The sequence below is a fragment of the Bidens hawaiensis genome, unplaced genomic scaffold, assembly GCF_021521415.1.
Source record: "Bidens hawaiensis isolate Kalapana, Puna unplaced genomic scaffold, B.hawaiensis_p1.1 tig00021515_1, whole genome shotgun sequence".
In the NCBI taxonomy this organism is placed as follows: domain Eukaryota; kingdom Viridiplantae; phylum Streptophyta; class Magnoliopsida; order Asterales; family Asteraceae; genus Bidens; species Bidens hawaiensis.
The window spans coordinates 1-14392 of NW_027493348.1; the positions used below are offsets into that span (position 1 = coordinate 1).

Below are 14392 nucleotides of genomic sequence, written 5' to 3' on the forward strand. Positions count from 1 at the left end.
GTTTTAACTTTTTCTACACTATTAACCTTTTTATTTTTTTATTGCTTTGAAACGCTGAAAGTAACATGAGCTGGTACTCTCAAACACAACTTTAATTTTTCCAACAACCAGTTAGGTGGGACTGTCACAATATTCAAACAAATCATTTCACCACAACTATTTAATAATCATTTCATCACATATCTTTCTTGTCTCACATCTATATGTCTCCCTCTAGCGACCACTAACTCTCACATAAAACAATGGCACTATCACATAATTCAAACTCGGAAGCTTGGGCAATCGCTCTTACAATTTCATGCCTAATAGTGGCTGTAATCGCAAGAGGACTTTATGATGAAATCAACGGCCGATTCAATATGGATTTTTTAGGTTTAAGGGAACCCATTGATTTTAAATTTTACGTTAAAACAATATATAAAAAGTTTTGGTAAAATTATAAAATTTTATAAGTGTAGGGGTATGGTATTAAACCCGGTTTACAATCCTAAATTTATTATATTTGGTTTGTTTTATTATATAGGCTAATACATTTGTTATTGGGCTGAGGAGGTTTGTGGAGGTAGCCCTAATTGGGCTAGGCCCATTAGGGTATCATGATGGTGGCCATGAGACTCTATATAAGGAGGTCTTCACCTCCTTATCATGGGGTCATGCTCAGTAGGTGCCACCACCAGTTTTTGTGTCTGTGAACAAGAGATCTTCAAGATCATCTTAGCGGTCACCTCCACACCCCCAAAACGCCACTGCAGATCGCGAGCAGCCGGAGGAGAGAATCAGCAGGCCAGGATGCGGTTCATTCATCTCGAAATCCGTGGAAGCTCCGTCATGGGTCAGGTCAGATTCCATTTCGTGCTTCGACAATAAGTGAACCAGAAAGTTTAAGATGGTGTAATGGTAATCTCATTCTCCCCAAAACCCTTCTAAATTTCTAATCTTGAAATTGAAATGTCCAAGTTTAATTCTTTTAATCTTGAAATGCTTTAAGTTCAAGTCTTTTTTTGTTAGTTGGGGTTTTAAAACATCACCTTGTTATTATTTGGGATTTTAAATATCTAAAAAAAATGTATTCTCTTTCGATTACTTCCAAACTTATTCAAACGTCACGCTTACACAACCCATTGATAGTCTTTGTTTTGTTTTATATTTTTAATGAACTAGTAGTTTTATTACGTGTTGATGTGGTCTAATTTATATATTTTTATATTGATATTTTCTACACTTTTAAATACTTTTGAAGCCATATTTTTATTAAATGTCATTATTAATTGGCTCATATTTTGACTTTAAAGGTTTGATGTTTAAACGAGCTAAAGTGGAATACTTTTACTAAACTTGAGACTGTTTAGTAACAATGTATTTTATACATGGTCTCTTTTACTTTTATAAGGTTTAAATATAAATAGAAAAAAAAAAGAAACAAAATGTGATTACTAAATGTGAAGTAAAACGTTGAATTATATAAATTAAATCTATATAAATGTGTTACTAATGTGTGCCTTATATTGTGTATTAAATTGACGAGCTGATGTGATGCATGTTATCAAGTGGACCAAAGCACTAATTTTTCACATGGGTTTAATTTGTAGAATGGACTGGACCGAAACAAAAGAATAAAAGGGATTAAATAAACTAAAGCCCATCTACTCTTAACTTGAGAAGGAAGTTATAAAAAAAACCTATAGGAGTTTTCATTGTGTGGGAGCCGCCATATTTGACACATTATTGTTGTTATTTATTTTCGTTGAGTAGCAAGCCAGAAAGGAACATAATAACATTATTGTTATATTAGGGTCTTGGAGGGCACGTGAGATACAATAGCCACCAACCATATTAGTATTATTATTTCTTGTGGATTTTGACGTGAGTGTGGACAGAAGTAGCAAGCCTGAAGAATATTATTATTTTGAGGCTTCATCCGAGCAAAGGAAAAAGAGAAGGAAACAATCAAGTGAGACTCATTTAAACACGGTTCTTTTGGTTTGATTTATTATTTTTATTATGAACTTCAATTATTGAACTTATATATTTTATTGTTTTGAACATGATTATTGGCTAAACTCTTTTAGTTATCTAGGCTTGGATGATGTTTTGTTGACTGTTTTGGGCTTGTCGGTTTTCGGGTTATGTTTATGGGATTATGATTAATTAAAAGTTTTGACTAGTTTCATTTGATGTGTCTCATGCGTATTTACTTTTGATGTGTGTCTAAATGAATGTTTCACATGTTACTTGATTGATTGTTTTTCGATTATAGGTTGCATGTTAGGATTGTTTACTGTGTGTTTGCAACTTGTTTATGGTTTATTGAGCTCATTCACCATAGAAACTGATTTTTGGCATATTATTAAAAGTTTATATTCTTTACTAGCTTAAATATCCGACGGGTGATAAGTTGTTGGGTTTGTCTGCGTTGTTAGGGTTTTAGGTTAAATTATCTGACATGAGGTTTGCCTATTTTTGCCTTAATTTCACTGTTTACCCGTGTCCTTTAAACTGTTCAAAACCACCCCATGTACTTTGGTGCATTGAGATAGTGAAACCGACGGGTTAGCTGTTTTATAGGGTAATTAATCATAATTGGTGAAATGAGAGGTGAACTAATAAGCCGGTGTTTTTACATGATTTCTAAGATTTCTTTTTTTGGTGACACCTTGAGAGTGATTAAGGATCCATTAAGTTTCCTAGATTTTCATATCTTTAGATTCCGGTTCCCATAACATTTTCCCGTATCCGATAAAAGCCCGAGTCGTCATAATTCGGATTCCTTGCCTAGATAACTCTTGCTCCCATATTTGAATTTGCTAAAGTTTTTATTCAGTAATTTAATTTTCTAGTTTACTTTAATTTAAATAAGTAATTAGTTTAATTAATTATTAGTTTTTTAAAATAAAATAAATAAAAATCCAAAAATATATTTTCTTAATTATTACTTTAAATTAGCTTTTAGAACTAGTCTCGTTATTTAAATTAGTGTCTCTAAGGTTCGATATTCCCGGTCTTCCCATAGCTATTCTACACCCGATAGGTTCACTTGCCTGTTGTTAATGGTTTGGTTTAGGGTATTCTAGGTTTTTATTACTCGTTGTGCTTGGTCATTATTTACTAAAATTTTATATACCACTTCGTGCACATCGCGTGTTTTTTAAATTAACATATCGTTTTATTATGATATATTGTACCATACAGTATTTTCCGACCTGACCCGAAGGGCCGAAAAATTTTACGTTTGGTTTTGTGAAATTTGAACACCAAAAAACGGTGAACCCATAGAAATAAAAAAAAAGTCCTAGATCTGTCACCGGATGAAATGAACGTCACTTTTGGTGGTGGCGGTCATGATATTTCACTTTCACTTTCGGAATCTAGTCCAAAAACAACTCTCTTTGGTAGGTTCGACATGCAACTAAAATTAGTACCAAGAAACTCTAGTGGCACTATCACCACAATCTACATGAGTATTGTTTCATGTCTTATTATTTACATATGTCCACCTTAATTAATTTACAAAGTCTAACGACATTAAAACCGTAAATTTGTATTAAATCACATTAGTTGTCATCACAATGCCCGAGATATGACGAGATAGACTTTGATTTCTTGGACAACTCAGACTTTGATTTCTTGGACAACTCAACAGAAACCGTTACATAATACACACAAATGTGTATGCACAGGAGAAAGGAGATAAAGAACATCAGTTTCGTCTATGGTTTGATCTATTGTCACCTTTCACACATACACCAGAACTCCCAAAAATCAAGTAAGCCTCTTATCCTACATATATGTTGATGGTTTTGTTTTGCATGAAAGATTGATCTTAGAACACATCCTTAATTTTGCTATGGTTTTTAGATTGATAATATACCCACAAGGGTGTTCAATAACCATGAGGCTGCTGGGTTCTCATTCCCAATAGCCAACCAATAAGGGTCTCTGTCAGCTTGTAGAATGTGGATGACGGGGCATGTGAAGAATAACTGAAATTAGAAACCTATCACAGTGCCTTATAAGAAATTCACTGTCAATGCCAACAAAGTGAGCCCTATTCAAAGTCAACAACTTCAGAAAATGACAAACAAGCATGGAGCACACAATGACTCAACGCAACAGGTCGAAGTAGGTTTTGGTGGGTGCAAAACAAGCACATGATCTACAACTATTGCAACGACCACAATCAGTTTCCTAATGGTGTTCCTATGTATTGAATGCAAACAGTTCAAATTCCTTTAAAACGTATTTTTATATATATATATATATTAGAACGCAAGTGTTTTTTTACATATTAGTCATTATTCATTCTTTGTGTCTTTTGTATGTTTGTACCGTATGCTTTAGTGATGGTTAGCAGACGACGACTGTTCGTTTCGTATCAAGCAACAAAGCCACATCATTCGGCGGTTTCGACAGCGATAACAACGAACACCATATTCGTAACTCCCTAACATGTTTTTTATTCATTTTTCATCTCTTTCTACCGCCTTCAAACTTGTTTTTCTTCTGCAAGGCCCGATACCGATTGTCTGTATTGCTTGGGGCTTCTTCTTTGTTTTTTTAGGTGTTAACTGACTTCTACGCCTCTCAACAATGTGGGTTTAATATATCAAAGCATGTAAATATCATCTTACGATTTCATCATTGGATAGAGAATTAAATTATCTATGTATACGAGTGGCGGAGCTACCTTATTGTTAGGGGTAGCCTTCGCTACCCCTCAACTTTTCGTTGGAAGTGTAAAAAAAATTTACCGGTTTTTACATTTCGTTACCCATGAAAAAATATAACGTTACCCATATTTGTTTTAAGCTCAACCAATTTAAAAGTTCAAACTAAGTAAAGCCCAACTAAAGTTTTAAGCCCAACCCAATTAAACCCATTAAGCCTTTTTCAAAACATTAGCTTGTTACTCGTTGGTTTTGGCGAAGCATCATAAAGTAAACAACCGTCGAACAAACAGATCATTGAATAATCTACGACAAAATGTGTTTGGCAAGATATTGGCAAGAGTGACGTCTCTGTGTGAAAAAAAAAAGATTAAGATGTTACATATGACGGAAAGTTATGGTAATCAAAATAAACAAAAGAATGTCATTACTAATCGACATCATTTTGAGGTTAATTTTTTTAATACGGTTTTGGATATACAAATTCTGCAACATGGAAATAGATCTAGTGATGTCTCAACTAGTTTGTTAGAAAATATGTCTGATTTAAATCCTTGCGATTCGTTTTCTAAGTTTGACATATTTAACATAGTGGCATTTTCTGAGATGTATCCAAATGGTTTTAATAATGAAAAAAGAGAGTGTGATCTTTCGACCTTTTATCACACTGTAAGGCCCCGTTACCGGTAGCCCTACTTTGGTGTCTTTTTTTTACTCATAAACACAGTTCTTATAAATCAGAGTTAATTAAAATTTTCGCGGAATATAAAATATTAATCATTCGTTACAAAACATTTAATCTTTTCTTTAAAACCATAACATAAGACATCATAGTTAAAACATCGTTTCTTCTATCTTCATATGCCAGCCGTTCAATCCATGCCATGTGTCATCCTCATGCCTTCTAGAATAAACATATATACCTGCGTGCATACTAAAAGTCAGCTACGCTGAGTGAGTTCTAGTTAATCAGGCGACAGACAATACATACACATGTCTTACATACATACATATCTTAACCTTGTATAAATATCCATAAGAGGACGTCACATAATATCTATTAAAAGAACTATTACTATTATCCTACTGTCTATATTCTCCATAGAAGGAACATCCTATATACTTCCATAGAAGTAAAACTATGCTTTCCATTTAAGGAACACTAGGCTTTCCATCAAAGGAGCACTAGGCTTTCCACTAAAGGAACACTATGTTTTCCATTAAAGGAACACTGGGCTTTCCATTCAAGGAACACTATACTTTCCATTTAAGGAACACTCTATATATTATCCGTAGAGGGAACTCTATATATAAGTTATCATTTAATATCCATATAAGGAGACAATCATCGTTATTCTTGGCAATACATGCAATATCCGAAGATCGTTCACGTACCGACAAGTAATCATCCCTGCATTACATACAATATCCATATCTTTATTTATAACCTAACGGTACATGCAATATCCGAAGATCGTTCACGTACCGACAAGCAATCAATCGTATCTAACACATATATCATACATGGCATACACTTACCATTTAAGTTAAGTGTATTAACTGTCACATCGAGTATGCACACAGCCCCGAAAACATAACAAGGAAGTGGGGCTAGAAACTCACCTGAACTCGGTTACTTCTTCCGTTAATGGTTACTCCTTTCTTTGGCTGTGCACGGCTAGCTGTATAACAATTATGCGTTTCAATTAACTATCACTACCCATAACGCGCTCCTGGTCTAATTATAACCCTCAACGAACGGGGTTCGGGGGCAGCGCCCCTGACAGCGGGGTTCTAGTGGCGGCAGCCCCTAGCAGGGTCCAAGGGGCGGAGCCCCTGGCTAGGGTCGAGCCTCCTTGGAAAAATTTTATTTACATTAACTATCTTAACACATTTTCCATTAGAAAATTAAATTATTATTTAATTCGCTAACTAAATCTTTATTGCGAATTAAGCCTAATTCGTGGTCTAATTCGCTATTCTGGTTCGTTATCTCATCATAACTTCATTCACCATCTGGTTCGTTATCCTCACATAACGAATTGGCAAGTAACGAATCACCTGATTCGTTACTTGATTCGTTATGCTAATTCGTTATCTGAACATCATCTGATTCGTTACCTTAGCATAGCAAATGAGCATATAACGAATTACCAGATTCGTTATCTTATCTAACGAATGGATAGATAACGAACTTAAGAGTTCATTAGTAATCAAGTCTCACGAATTGGGTCCCATTCGTTATGAACGCGTAACGAATTGGTCAATCATAACGAATCATCTCTGTTCTTATCCAGACTTTAACTTAGGGTCAAAGTCAAAATCGTCAAGAACAGCCAACAGTGATCTGCGATTAAACCTTCATTTCTTAACCAAAAATCATGATTTAGGTATCATTGGAATTGTTTAAGCAGCGCCTACAAACCCTAACCATTCAATCTTTCAAAACATCAGGTTTACAGGGTGCGATTTATGTGTATATGTTACGGGTCTTCATACTAACAATTAGCTTATCAAACTGAAATCAATTTCAGTAAGTTTAGCTTCGTTGGATTCGTTTTTACCATACTAACACAGATCTATGATTTCCCAAACCAAACCGAACCTATATGAATGATTTCTAAATATAAACGTATCTTAAACGAGTCGTTCAACGAACACGAGCTGGTCTTGATCTTGTTTAGGTTTGACACGACGATCTAGCACCAACAAGCTCGGGTTTTCAACTTTGAATCTAGGCTCGGGTTAAAGGATGGTGTGTGTGTTTCTCAAGGTGTAGGCTATGATGTAGTGATAGATAATAATGGAAAGGATTAGGGTTTAAGGGGTATTTATACTCCCTTAAACCCATGGGCCTAAGGCCCATCTTTCCTTTTTGGTCCATAATTAATTCCATCTACTTAGCCTACTTGAACCATCTTATTATTATGTCATCATTTCTCTACCAATTCTAGTAAACTTTTCCATCGTTAACGAATAATACATTAAATATTATTCTTGGAAATTTCGGGATGTTACACACACTTTAAAGGAAGATGATAAATTTGAAAAATTGAGTGGAATGGTGAACTTGCTCTATAGGGCCAGACGAATCAAACAAATATATCAAACAAATGAACAAACTAACTAACACGAGATACTGAGGTAACAACCGTCGACTCTTTTCATATAATAAAACGAACTTAACAAACGAATTTCAGGAACTTACATGGAGAAGAGACTCCTTGACACACCAAAAAAACAATAACATAGACCTCTAGTTATTGTCTTACTATACTTATTCTTCAAGCCAATTACTAAACCTCCTCTCCAAGGCAAACATTTCCTAAACCCATCATACTTCGGTTAGCTAGAATAAAACATAGAAAAATAAACCCTTTCACTTTATTAATAGTCCAGGATTAACCTTCATGCTCGTCTAATGGTGGAAACCTGAAATCATGCCACTTTTCCTTTGGTTTATGGAATATTAAAGTTAGCATTGGTTTTAATGGTTGCAACCGCAACCGTTGAAAGATATTCTAAAGTGAAGCTTATCAAGACGGATTTGCGTAATGAGATGGGTAATTAGCATTTTGAACAGTGTTTTAAGTTGTGCGGTTGAAAAATAAACGTTTGATTAAAGTAAAAGAAGATAATTTAATGGTTAAATTTCAAACTTTCAAAAACCGAATATGAGATATCTGCACCCCTTGTGTATACATTATTTAGTATCGTTTTCTTAATTTTGTCTCGTTTACATTGTATAACATACGGTAAAAAAAATTTATTAAACGTTACCCCTAAGATTGATGTTTCGATCCGCCACTGATGTATACGAAAAACAATTCTGGGCACACAGAGTGATGATAGGTATTTTATGTTACTTGCGGGCATTACGTAGGTGTTATTGCTGATTTTTCCTATTAAAACGAAGCATAATGTCATTCTGGTGTTTATTACATGTTGAACTATATGCGCATTCAAAAACGGAATGCAAACTTGACCTATTTCATGGTTTAATGCGCCCGCCGCAACGCGCTGGTAATAATACTAGTTTACATAAATTATTAGTTATAACAATTTTTTGAACTCAAAAATTCTTTACTCTTTTGTTCATTGCATATTACAAAAATTGAGATTACAAGTAATTACAAGAGTATAAATATAAACCACATGTGTTTTCTTTGGGTCGATTGACTCATAATTCATATGCATAGAAAAATAGTTGAATCTCAAGTTGTCCTTTCTATTTTTAATCTTATGACTTAACTAGTATTTTAGTCCGGTGTGTTGCCGTTGGGCTAATCGGTAGAGCCAGGTTGTGGTTAAACCTAAGCGTTAAGGCAGTAAGTCAACACGAATTTGGTGTGTTCCGATTACGTGCGCTATTGTGCTGGCACTAATACCAAATATAAAACAAAAAGGTTATAAAAATTGAGGTCGACCAATGGGGCGGCGTCAGTCGTTAAAACTCGAGCGTTGGAAAAGCCCGACATTTGTCGATCCTAGTTGTTGGTAAAACACGCATTGAGGTGGCGAACCACGTGAATTTGGTATAATATTGCACTCGTATAGCGTATAGCTTACGGTACGAAAAATAACATGTTTAAAATGATGTCTATTTAACCAGCAAAACTCAAAAGTTGTGGCAACGGACCGAATCGACTTTGATGGGTAGTAGATAGGTTTGTTACGGTATCATAAATAAAGCCAAATAATAATTTCGACAAATTAACATATTTAAAATAAACAAAATTAAAATAATTGTAAAAAAACAAAAAAGTAACCCAAAAAATATGGGGTTCAAACCTCACTATCACCAACTTATATCGGAGATATGAGGGATGATTTCTGGCTTGCCAGGGTTCGAGTCCTGATCTCACCCGGTTTTACCGGCTCTTCGCTGTCGTGTCATTAGGCGGGTGTGGGGGTCGGGTTTTATCCGGTGAATCCCTCAATAGGGTGGACCGCTAGGGGCTTCGTCCGTCCGGAATAGTGGCCGGCTCGGGCTACCTTTGGCCAATGGGGGCCGCGTACGAAGTATCCGGCGTTACTTAGTTGTTTCGAACTTGGACACCTTTCTCTAGTTTTCTTCTATGCACCAACAAATTGGCAACAACCAACACACCAACACATCTCAATTGATTATAGATCAAAATAATTTACCTAAAAACAAACAAGACAAATAAAATAATTTCAACAAATCTTTCGTGACACACAAACTTTCTAATTATACTATATATATAATATTCTTAGAGGGGGGAAGGGGCGTAAGCAGATAGTGGCATGCGGGTATAGTACCTACATCGGGTACACTATCACCGTCTGTTTTAACTTTGAATTTGGGTACCCGATTTCAATTTATACTAGCTAATTGAAGATGGTCATTGTTTGGGTCAATATGATCGTTCGGGTGGGGTCCTTTCCAATAAAAATGAAATTATACCCTATAAATACATAATATATCTCACTTTTTTTTTCTAACACACTCTCTACAACCATTTTATCCACTCAAACATTTCGTCAAGAAATTTATCTTCAACAACACGAATGTCTCAAACGATGGGCTCGAGTTGTTCATTACTCCTATTGATGACAACGATATTTTCTTTCAGCCGATAACAGCTTATTACTTTTTTTCAAGAATATCATCGATCAACTTTAAGATAAAAACACAACAACATCTAAAAACATGTGTGACACGTTATTGTGAACGAGGTCAACAAGTTCTTATGGAATATTATTTTGTCGACATCTCGAAATACAACAAAGATATTTTCCGTCAAAGATAAGGTTTGTCGAAAGGTTTGTTTTTAAAATTGTTGGAGATATCAAAGAAAAATATAAATTGTTTCAAGAAGGCGTAAACGTAGCAATTTATTTCACAACTCACAACGACTAACATTTTATTTCACAACGACAAACATTACTAAAATATAAAATAAATAAAATGACTACACATTACAAAGTAAAAATTGCAAACACTCTTCATGGTATTCATCGTCCTCTTCGATTAGTTTTGGTTACGGCAGCATATGGATCCAGATGATTCTCCTTCTTTTTTAGCTTTTTTGTTCGGGAATTGAAAGTGTTCATTGTATGATATTTTAAGTTGCATTAGTCGTGGATTTGAGGAACGCACTGCAATAGTTGCAACGAGCATATTTCGTGTTGTCCGACAAAAAGCATAACTCGTAGTGGTTCCAAATCATCGAGGCTCTCTTGGTTGGGATCATCAACACAACGTTTTCATTGTTTGTCATTGGATTTTTTTTACCAGTTTTACATTTTAAAGAGCGTTTGAAAGATATAGAAGTGGTGTAATCAAACCAACAAATGGGGAGGGGAAAAAATAACCCGGTTTTAAACTGTCACAAACAGCTATATAACCGCTAGAAAATCGTCAAAAACATTAAATGCAGTTTTTAAATTATAACAATCGGCTTCATAATGGTTTGTAACTGCTTTTGACCTTTTGAACCAACTTGACCGTCAGTTTGTATACCCGAACCGGTTTAAACCGACCTAAACCGATTAGTAAAGAGCTCGCATAGGTTTCCATCAAAATAGGTTTATGTCCTGAACCGATTTCTCCTCAAACTGTTATTGAGCAAAATTGACCAAACTGATTCGGCGTACTTGTTTCCCACAAACCAATTTGTACACCTCGTTGAAAATACTAAAAGACTTGACTTTATAAGGATAACCCCAAATTCCTTGTGTGATCTCACAACAATGAGCTGCTCTCTTTTCGTAAAAATAAGCCCAAATTAGTTCAGCATTTCATTTGGTTAATAAGCTTAAAAAGGGAGTTAATCTTTTTTTAGTCCAAGTTGCGGTTTGGTTAACTGAACCGAACCAGCACCAATAACAGATTAACCAAGTGATCGGTTTTCAAATTCCCTTGACCGTTATTTCTATTTTGGTTCGGGTAAAGCCTAAAACCGACCCAAACTGAGCATTGCTAATTACTACATTCATTTCACTTTTAAACCTTTCAAACATTTCATCAAACACCTTAACAGCGGCCTCCAATTCTAAATACAGTCCTCAATACTCACATATTCGGTCTCCAATTCTAAATACGGTCCTCAATACTCACATATTCGGTTTTGTATGTAGATCTTATGTCATTTCAAAACATTACCTTCAAGATTCCAAAACAATGATTTGAGTAATCCATAATCCAAGAATATACATCAACTTAAAACAAAGATGCAGGCTGAAAGTCATAACTTAAACCTCAGGTGAAATTGATCATAACAACCAAAGTACAATACTTGATCATAGTAATCTAAGAAAATAGACCAAAACGGCAACACATTCGTCTGCTAAGACACGAATCACTTGCTAAACAAACTACCAGATCATTATTCCCTAATAATATCAACACCGCCGCCACTAAACACCACAACTACAACAGTCTTCCTCACTTCACTTCACTTCACAGTCTACCCCTAACCAGCTTTAACCTTATCATCATTCACAACCGACAGAATTGGCAAACTGCTAAAAAACTCATCAAGCCCTTCAAAGAACCCGATCCCTTCAGCATTATCCCCGTCCCCCTGCCCGCCTTCTCGGGCCCCACCACCCCTTCTTGCAGTAACCTCTTCACCTTCATTATTATCAAACTCAACGTTCAAATCCAGTCTCCCCATTCCCTTTGGAGCCCGACCCGATTGCCTTCTAGTAGTTACGCCAACAGATTTCCTGCTATTCCCGTTCCTAGCATCCTTTAACTTATCCTTCTTCATCTTCTTCGCCTTCTTTTTCTTGCTGTCGTTCCACTCAAGATCAGAATCCTCACTCGGCTCAGAGATCCCCTCAAAGATATCATCAACTTCATCGTCTATGTAGATTGACGGCCCCGAATTCGCGTTTACAAACGCATTCTTCTTTGGGGCCGGCTCATCATTTAAATGGTCGTCCTTCACATTGTCCGGATCCGCCTCATCCGGCCCGTCACTTAAATGACCGTCCTTTACATTTTCTGGTACATGAATCGACACATCACACATTGGCGAAAACGGCGCCCAGTTTGAAGTCGTCTTACCACCACCATTGTTCTTCACCATATCTGATACTGACACCGCTAACGGAAAAAACCCCCAACAACAATAATAGGAATCCTTACCTTCAGCTATTGCCGGTGGAGACGGTACACTCACCGCTTGAAACGCTCTCTTGCAGGTATCACAACGAAGCACACATTCCACGTATTCACTCGGGTATTCATACAAGTAAAAACAGTAAGGACATGTAGTCCAAAATGTGGTAGAATCATTGTTATCATTAACACCCTCATCCGCTATCTCAGCTTCCGCTTCCGCTTCAGGTTCAGGTTCAGCTTCTTGCTGTGGCGACTCGTGATGCTGTTGTTGTTGAAACTGTTGTTGCAGTTGCTGCGGCCATGAAAACGGGGGTTGCGGTGGAGCGGGAGGCGACTGCTGTTGCATATGTGACACAGTATGTTGCAGGGGTGAAACGGTTGTGGTTGTTGCTGAAACAGCTGTGCAACGGGCACAGACCCAATTGAATTTTGAGACAAGAAATTATGCTGATGCAATTGCTGACCTGGGGAAACAACCCTGGGTTGAAACTCGGGTTCTCGAGTCATCGAGAAGAAATTATGCTGCTGGTTTTGGTGTTGAAGATGATGTTGTTGCTGCTGAGGCTCAATAATATTAAACCCTAGATTATTATTATTAATCTGGGGTTGTACGAAATCAATGTCCGCATCGTACATTGATTTCCTAATAGGGTTTGATAACACTGAATACGCATCATTGACTAGCTGGAACGCTTAATCGGAGTACGGAAACCGGTTTTGGTGTGGGTTTAAGGCGACGGCGAGGCGGTGGTACTGGGCGGCGATGTGGTCGGAGTCTTGGGCGAAGCGTACGAGTTGGAGAATAGCGTAGAAGTCCGGTTGCTGGGCGCCGTTGTGTCCGACGACACGTTTATCGGCGGCGAGGAGGGTGTCGGTGATGGCTAGGATCTGGTCGGCGGCTTCGAGCCGTGGGTCGGACTCGCGTGCACGGATGGCGAATGTTTTGGAGCCGACGAGGTCGTTGCCGATGAGGAGTTTTTCGGCGATGCCGAGCCAACGTTGGGCTTCAGCACGTGCGATGAAGCTGTGAGGGTCCATGAGTTGTTTTGGTAAGAGCAATGTGGTTAATGTGGTTTTGTGCAGAGTGAAGGAGTCATAGGGTGGGTGGGTGGGGTAGGGTTAAGGTTAAAGGGGTTGATGTTTGAAGACTTGTTGGAGAGTTGAAGATTAGAAGATATATGTGGGTATTGAAAAAGGACAACTTTTTCTACCAAGGGCAACGCTTTTGAATTTTTGGTTGTAATTAGGGGTGCAAATGAGCCGAGCTGCTCGCGAGCTACTCGAGATCCGCTCGTTAAAAAGCTCGTTTGAGCCGAGTTTTATCGAGCCCGAGCCCGAGCTCAAGCCTAAAAATAGGCTCGTTTAATAAACGAGCCCGAGCCCGAGCTTTACTTATCGAGCTCGAGCCGGCTCGCGAGCCTAAACGAGCCTGCCATTTATAAATTTTTTTAAAATATATATTTAATAATTATTAATTAATAAATATAATGTTATGAAAAAATAAATAAAAATAACTAAATAATATATATTCGTTTATACATAAAATTATAATAGAAAAAAATATATAAAATAGTTATAATTATATAAAAAAATAATTGATAAATAGTAAACGAGCCGAGCCCGAGCTCGAGCT

General features: G+C 36.8%; 2 protein-coding genes across 2 annotated transcripts; both read right to left on the reverse strand.

Moving 5' to 3' along the window:
• Positions 1-11752: 11752 nt before the first annotated feature.
• On the reverse strand, positions 11753-13312 carry LOC143563765 (uncharacterized). Its single transcript, XM_077051236.1, has one exon. The coding sequence runs from the start codon at positions 13103-13105 to the stop codon at positions 12104-12106; it is 1002 nt and encodes a 333-aa protein (XP_076907351.1). The 5' UTR covers positions 13106-13312; the 3' UTR covers positions 11753-12103.
• A 140-nt stretch (positions 13313-13452) lies between these two features.
• LOC143563764 (uncharacterized) lies at positions 13453-13797 on the reverse strand. Its single transcript, XM_077051235.1, has one exon. The coding sequence runs from the start codon at positions 13795-13797 to the stop codon at positions 13453-13455; it is 345 nt and encodes a 114-aa protein (XP_076907350.1).
• Between the last annotated feature and the right edge of the window lie 595 nt (positions 13798-14392).

Excerpts from the sequence above, each read along its gene's own strand:
- LOC143563765 (XM_077051236.1), bottom strand. The coding sequence starts at position 13,105 with ATGCAACAGCAGTCGCCTCCCGCTCCACCGCAACCCCCGTTTTCATGG.
- LOC143563764 (XM_077051235.1), bottom strand. The coding sequence starts at position 13,797 with ATGGACCCTCACAGCTTCATCGCACGTGCTGAAGCCCAACGTTGGCTC.